Below are 7,731 nucleotides of genomic sequence, written 5' to 3'. Positions count from 1 at the left end.
GAGCCCAAGACCGGATGTGGCCGCTCTAGGCGTCTCGTCTGTAGCCCACGAGCGAGCGCACGCCTAGGCTTTCCGTCACTCAAGAGCCCAAGTCCGGATGTGGCCGCTCTAGGCGCCGCGGAGGCCGCGACCCTTCGTCTCTGTAGCCCGCCTGCGAGCTCACGCCTAGGCCGTCACTCAAGAGCCCAAGACCGGATGTGGCCGCTCTAGGCGTCCCGTCTCTGTAGCCCACGAGCGAGCTCACGCCTAGGCCTTCCGTCACTCAAGAGCCCGAGACCGGATGTGACCGCTCTAGGCGCCGCGGAGGCCGCGACCCTTCGTCTCCGTTGCCCGCGAGCTCGCTCTCGCTAGGCCGTCCAGCAAGTCACTCAAGAGCCACGCCCAGCAGCCTGGCAGTAGAGGCGGGGTCAACCGGCGAGTGGGCGGGGCTACGAATCATGATTGGTCGCTCGCATTGAGGGGCGGGAACACGGAAGGCGAGGCCGCAGGCGATTGGCGAACGCGCCTCCGAGGGCAGGGCGATCCCTTTGTCTGGGGCGCACTGCGCCTGGGCGCGTGAGATTGCGGCGGGGACGGGCCCGGACCACCGTCTGCTCTTCGCGGGTGTGCTAGATCGATCCACCCGGCCCCGATCGGACGCGCGGAACCGGGCGGCCCGGTCCTCGCGAGCCTCCAGCCCCGGTCCTGGGCCCCGCCCGCGCCTCTCCCGGCCCTGCGGGTGCCTGGGAGCCCGAGGCCCGCCTCGCAGTGAGTGGAGCCTGGAGCCTGCTGCTCTGCGTGGAGGAGAATGACGGGGTGCATCGGGGCTTGGGGCGCGCGCGGGCCCTGGGCTTGCTTGGGGTGCACGTTGACCCGCTCGGCCTTTGTGTCCCCTTTGTGCTCGCTCGGCCCGATCTGCTGCTCCGGGCCTGGGAAAGCTCCTCTCGAACCCTCGCCTGGCTCCAGGGAACGCCCCTGGGTGATTTGGGGGTGCTGAGAGAGGGATCTTGGGGTTCTGATGCACGGCCAGGCATCACATTTATCCCTCCAGGCTTCTGGATGCTGCATACTGATTCTTTCTTTTTTACTTTAGTTTATTCCATTTTTTTGGCTTTGGGGTCACACCCAGCGATGCTCAGGAGTGACTACTCCTGGCTCTGCACTCAGAAATCTGCTCCTGGCAAGCTTGAGGGACCCTATGGGATGCTGGGAATCGAACCCGGGTCCACCCCGTGTTTGCTGCACGCAAGGCAAAACAAAACGCCTTACCACTGTGCTATATCTCCGGTCCCTGCATCCTGATTCTTAAACGGGTTTCTTTTCCTCCTCGAGATGATTTCAAAAGGATACATTGTCTTTTTGAAGTTAAAGCACACGCAGACAGACCTCTGATCTGTAAAGTAATGTTAGATCCATCCGGAATTCATTTCGGTGTGGTGTGAATTGGGGATCCAGTTTTTGTGGTTCCCGCCCTCACCCCCTAAATCCTGCCGTTTCTAACGTTTCCTATTGAACCATCCATCATTCCACTAATTTGAAAAACCACCCTTGTCGTGCCTTAAGTTCGATGGGGCCTGTTTCTGGAATTTGTGGTTGCTTTGATGTGCATAAGGTTTTGATTTACACACAGCAGATCATTTCTGCCATTGGAATTTTGGGTAAAAAAAAAAAAAAAAAAGCCCCTCTCATCTAAAGGAACAAAAATTTACCTGTACTTTTATTAGCTTTCTTTTTTAAAACACTTAAAAAATTCAATTTAAAATTTATTTTTAAATAAAATTGTTTATTTAAAGAAAGTTACTTATAAAAGGGAGCAGGGGAAAATGCAGGCTACTCCAGAGTGGAAAAAGCCAAGATCTTTACTATTAATGCCCTCATGAACTAGTAAGTTCGAGTTCCAGTATATGGTATAAAATGGCTAAATGTTTTTCTGTGCTTTTTTTTAATCTCCATCTTTGCTCTATTTTCTGGGAGTTTTGTTGGACTTTATTATTGAAGTTCTAGTTTTCCCATATCTTCTATCTTTCCCTGCAGCCATCTCCTCTGTCCCTCTTTGTTTACATACACTTGGCAGAGCTGTTTCCACAGGCTGGCTCACCTTTGGTCCCAAGTCTTTGTAGATATCTTGCAGTAGAATTAATATCAAACGTCTAATGCTTATTGTAATTTTGTTTCTTATACCAAATATATTCATTCCTTGATACTTTCTGACTGGGTTGCTGGTATTAATAAAGCGTTTGATTTGAATGCCAACTTCTGATCTTTGGTTGTTCAGATTGTTGTTTTGGGGCCAACCCCTGTGGTTTTCAGGGATTCTACTCAGCAATCACTTTTTTCTATTTTTTTTGAGCGTTCTGTCTTCGCAGCTATTTTTTACAGCAAGGGAGACTTACATTGTAATCTCTTATCTGCTTTACCAATATCTGTAATAATGATTTTTTTAAATACATAATTTCTTTTTTTCTTTTTTCTCTTTTGGTTTTTGGGCCACACCCGGCAGTGCTCAGGGGTTACTCCTGGCTGTCTGCTCAGAAATAGCTCCTGGCAGGCACTGGGGACCATGTGGGACACCAGGATTCGAACCAACCACCTTTGGTCCTGGATCGGCTGCTTGCAAGGCAAACGCCCTGTGCTATCTTTCCGGGCCCATCTCTCTTTTTATTTTTTTAAGTTTTTTTGGGCCATGCCCGACAGCAATGCTCAGGGGTGACTCCTGGCTCTGTGCTCAGAGGTTGCTCCTGGCTGGGACCTGAGAGATAGCACTGAGTAGGGAGGGCGTTTGCCTTGCAAGCAGCTGACCCAGGACCAATGGTGGTTCGAATCCCTGCATTCCATATGGTCCCTCGTGCCTGCCTCAAGCTGACGGGTTCAGACACCCCTGCAGTCTGAAGGGACAAGACCAGACCCCTCATCATCTCCCCCCTTTCAGCTCACAGGTTCTCCGATTCCAGCCTTGGGCCCTCAACAACTCGGCCATGGCAGCGGTCAGGCTCCTGCCTCCATCAGCGAGACCACAGGTGAGCTGCCCTGGAACCTGTGCCAGGCTGGGCCCTCCCTCCCTCCCTCCCTCCCTCCCTCTCTTCCTCATCCCTGGGGCTCTCTGGTACAGCCCGGTGTCATTTCCTCCCCTGACTCGGGGCCCCTGTCCTGTCACCCGTGTTTCCAGGGCGGCTCTGCACCCGCTTCTCCGCTCGCTATGGACGCCGGGTCCAACCTGCAGCCCCTGTCCTTGCGGGCCAAGGTCACCTTCGACGACGTGGCTGTGCTGCTCACCCAGGAGGAGTGGGACCACCTGGGCCCGGCGCAACGGGTCCTCTACCGGCACGTGATGATGGAGACCTACGGCAACGTGGTGTCCCTCGGTAGGCCGGCAGGGCCAGCGCGGGCGGGGGGCAGGGTGTGCGGGACGTGGGTTCGAGGCTCTCCTCCCCCGGCAGGTCTTCCAGGCTCCAAGCCCAGCATCATCTCCCAGCTGGAGCGCGGGGAAGAGCCCTGGGTCCGGGACGAGGCGGGCAGTGTCCAGGCAGGTGAGTAAGGGGAGCATCGCTGCTGGGTGGAAGGAGGAAGCTGTGCATCTGGGAGCAGCCTGCCAGATCAGAATATTTTCTGTTTTAGGTTTCTAGAACATAGATTGGGGGGCTCACACCCAGAAATGCTTGGTACTTACTCCTGGCTCTGCCCTCGGGAATCATTCTTCAGGGCTGGAATGATAGTACAGTGGGCAGAACGCTTTCCTTGCACTCAGCCAACCTGGGTTCAATATCTGGCATCCCCTCAGCCCTGCCAGGAGTAATCCCTAGCACTGCCAGATATGGTCCAAAAACAAAACAAAAAAATATCACTTGTAGAGACCCAAAAAATGGAGGAATATGTTTTTAAATGTGCTTGTTTTTTGTTTTTTATTTTTTGCCTTTCCTACCTACTTCTTAAATGTGATTTTTTTTCTTTTCTTTTTTTTTTGTTTTTTTTTGGGGGGGGGGCCACACCCGGTGGAGCTCAGGGATTACTCCTGGCTTGGGGGACCATACGGGATACCCGGGGTTGAACCTGTGGCCCCATGGTTAGGGTTTTTATTTTCGTGGGGGGTAGTTTTTGGGCCATGCCCGGTGACACTCAGGCTATTCTTTTTTTTTTTTTTAATTTATTTTTGTTTCTTCAGATTGTCTGTTCACAGCTCAGCTTAGGAGTCACTCCTGGAGTACACAGAAAGCAGTGCAGAGCCAGAAATCAAACTTGGGGGGCTCTGCGTGTAGATCCTGTGTAGTCTAAACCACTGTTACTGTTCCAAATCTCTTTTTTGCCCACTTTTTTGGATGGCACCCTGCAGTGTTCAGGGGCCTGTCCTCGCTGACTTGGTAGTGACCTATTAAGCGCTCAGGGGGACCATATATATAATGCTGGGGCTCAAGTTCAGGAAGGGTTTGAGCACTATATGCAGTGCCAGGGACCAAAGCTGCCTTCTACATGTAGAGCGTGTGGTGTTTGTGCCATCTTCAGCTCTGTTCAGGTCTTAAGACATTTCAATCCTTTGTTCCTTGTGCAGATGACCTGAAAAGTGACCATATAACAGCTTGTGTGCAGCAAGACACTTCGTCCAGTCTGTGGAGTAAGTCCGGTTATCTTTGTTGCTGCTCTTGCGGTGCTGAGAACAGCACACACTTGTTTGCATTGTGTTGGGTTAATTTCTTCTGTGGAGCTAGGTTTCTGGTGTTCATGCCTGTCAACATGGAGAAGTGCTCAAAATCGAACTCAGAGTCCCACACATGCAAGGCAGGATCTCTAGCACTGACCTACATTCCTAGGCGTGTAGATCTTCTGAATCCAGGGCAGTCCCCAGGGGAGTCAGTGTGCATATTGCCTGCACCACTGGGACCAGGGCATTGTCTCAGCATCGTTCATTGCTTTTAGACCATGGGTGATCATATCATGTCATTCTCTCTCTCTCTATCCCCCCTCTCTCTCTTTGTCTCTCTCTCCTCTCTCTCTTTCTCCCCTCTCCCCCCTCCAAGCCACAAATATATATATAATTACCTTGTTCATCTTGTCACTCTAGCTTAAGGTTCCAGGCTCCTATTCAGTAAACTTCAAATAAGAGAAATGACTGCTTTCAATGCAGTGGGGGGGGGGGGGGCACACCCAGCAGCACTCAGAAATTGCTCCTGGCAACTCTGGGGACCATATGGGATGCCAGGGATCAAACCCGGGTCCAGCCCAGTCGGCCACTTGCAAGGCAAACACCCTATCACCGTGCTATCACTCTGGCTTCTTTGGTGCAGTTGATTTATTAAGAAATAACTAGCCAGGGGCTAAAGGGATAGCATGAATGTAGTGCCTTTGCCTTGCATGCAGAAGGACGGTGGTTTGAATCCCGGCATCCATTTTTGTCCCCCGAGCTTGCCAGGAGTGATCTCTGAGCTTAGAGCAAGGAGTAACCCCTGAGCGCTGCCGGGTGTAACCCAAAAAACGAGTTCGGTTTGTTCGGTTTGGTTTGGGTTTTGGGGGGCCATACCTGTCAGTGCTCATGGACCATGTGGACTATGGAGCTTAGTTTGGGCACCAGGAGGGTTCCCAGGGGGCCTGGCTGCTGATTGCAAGTGGAAGGAGAAACATGAAAGGCATCTCAACCCGGCTAACAAGTTCCTTGCTCTGGGCTTGATGTGACCCTCAGTAGAGAGGAGCCTCCTCCGCAATCATACTTGTTTCCTTGGGGAGTTTTGTAGTTTGGTTCTTCTTAGACCCGTGGCTCAGTCTCCGGGACGTGCATAAGTGTTTTGCACGTCTGCCATACGTTCCCTCCACTCACCGATGCCTCGTTCTCCGCAGAACTCTTCTCCCAGTTTTCAGCGTCTGCAGATGGCTGTGTGCCCGGTGGTTCCCTGCCCTAGACCTGGTCCCGTACTTCAGGCCTCAACGCTTGGCACACCTGAGACCGGGGTGGGGCAGGTTGTCCCCCTTGTCACCTGGTGCCTTGAGACAGTGGAACCCCTTCAGTCCGAGCTCTGCCTTCCCTGGAGCTGTACTGTCCCGGGCACCGTCCCTTAGTGCCGGACTCGGTGTGATGTTTTTGCCGCTGTGCAGCTGACACGAGTTCAGGGACCACAGACCTGCTGGCATAAGCATCCTTGGGCTGAAGCTTTTAGGGGCGCAACCCAGGAGCTAGCGTGCCAAGAGAGTGCATCAGCCGCTCCGCTGTGGCGAGTCGCGTTCATGCGTCGCGTTTATCTGTTGCAGCGGTGGAAAAGGGAGACGAGCAGCAGAAGGAAGCCTGGGACCCGCCGCAGCCGCCATCCGCGCCCCGCGAGGAGGCGTCCGCGGGTCCGAGCCCCGCGGGTCCGGTCCCCAGCCCGAGCGCGCAGCCCGCAGCCGCGGCCACCGGGGAGAGGCCCTACCGCTGCCTGGAGTGCGGGAAGGGCTTCGGGCGCAGCTCGCACCTGCTGCAGCACCAGCGCACGCACACGGGCGAGAAGCCGTACGTGTGCGGCGTGTGCGGCAAGGCCTTCAGCCAGAGCTCGGTGCTGAGCAAGCACCGGCGCATCCACACGGGCGAGAAGCCGTACGCGTGCGAGGCGTGCGGCAAGGCGTTCCGCGTGAGCTCGGACCTGGCGCAGCACCACAAGATCCACACGGGCGAGAAGCCGCACGCGTGCGCCGAGTGCCGCAAGGCCTTCACGCAGCTGTCGCACCTGCTGCAGCACCGGCGCATCCACACGGGCGAGCGGCCCTACGTGTGCGCGCTGTGCGGCAAGGCCTTCAACCACAGCACGGTGCTGCGCAGCCACCAGCGCGTGCACACGGGCGAGAAGCCGCACGCCTGCGCCGACTGCGGCCGCGCCTTCAGCGTCAAGCGCACGCTGCTGCAGCACCAGCGCACGCACACGGGCGAGCGGCCCTACGCGTGCGGCCAGTGCGGCCGCGCCTTCAGCGACCGCTCGGTGCTCATCCAGCACCACAACGTGCACACGGGCGAGAAGCCCTACGAGTGCGGCGCCTGCGGCAAGGCCTTCAGCCACCGCTCCACGCTCATGAACCACGAGCGCATCCACACGGACGAGAAGCCCTACGGCTGCTTCGCCTGCGGCAAGGCCTTCGTGCAGCACTCGCACCTGGTGCAGCACCAGCGCGTGCACACGGGCGAGAAGCCCTTCGTGTGCCGCGAGTGCGGCCACGCCTTCAGCGCGCGCCGCTCGCTCGTGCAGCACGAGCGCATCCACACGGGCGAGCGGCCCTTCGCCTGCCAGCAGTGCGGCAAGGCCTTCAGCCTCAAGGCCACGCTCGTCGTGCACCTGCGCACGCACACGGGCGAGCGGCCCTACGAGTGCGGCCGCTGCGGCAAGGCCTTCAGCCAGTACTCGGTGCTCGTGCAGCACCAGCGCATCCACACGGGCGAGCGGCCCTACGAGTGCGCCGAGTGCGGCCGCGCCTTCAACCAGCACGGCCACCTCATCCAGCACCAGAAGGTGCACCGCAGGCCCTGAGCCCCGGGGCGGGGGACGGAGGCCGGGGCGAGGCGAGGGGGTCCGGTCTGTCTCTCTCTCCCTCTCTCTCTCCTGACAGCCCTCGAGACGTCCGCGAAGGGGACTCGGGTCGCTGGTGTCTCTCCCAAGGACTCCGCGAGGTAGGATGTTTGTCTGCCTTGCGTGCGGAAGGACTGCGCTTCGACGTGGCAGGAGGAACCCCTGACCAGAGCCCCTGACCGGTGTGGCTCAAAAACCAATCCATGGATAAACGGACTGCTTTCAAAAGTAAAAATAA

The 7,731-nt window shown here is 56.2% G+C and overlaps 1 protein-coding gene across 1 annotated transcript; it reads left to right on the top strand.

Moving 5' to 3' along the window:
- Window positions 1-2,838: 2,838 nt before the first annotated feature.
- On the top strand, window positions 2,839-7,462 carry LOC125997228 (zinc finger protein 250-like). The gene is made up of 4 exons (XM_049765653.1): window positions 2,839-2,996; window positions 3,146-3,341; window positions 3,417-3,506; window positions 6,211-7,462. The coding sequence occupies exons 1-4, from the start codon at window positions 2,955-2,957 to the stop codon at window positions 7,452-7,454; spliced, it is 1,572 nt and encodes a 523-aa protein (XP_049621610.1). The 5' UTR covers window positions 2,839-2,954; the 3' UTR covers window positions 7,455-7,462.
- The last annotated feature ends 269 nt before the right edge of the window (window positions 7,463-7,731 follow it).

This window comes from Suncus etruscus, chromosome 19 (assembly GCF_024139225.1).
Source record: "Suncus etruscus isolate mSunEtr1 chromosome 19, mSunEtr1.pri.cur, whole genome shotgun sequence".
NCBI lineage: Eukaryota > Metazoa > Chordata > Mammalia > Eulipotyphla > Soricidae > Suncus > Suncus etruscus.
Note: the sequence above shows the minus strand (reverse complement) of the source record. Positions and strands in the feature narration are given on the sequence as shown.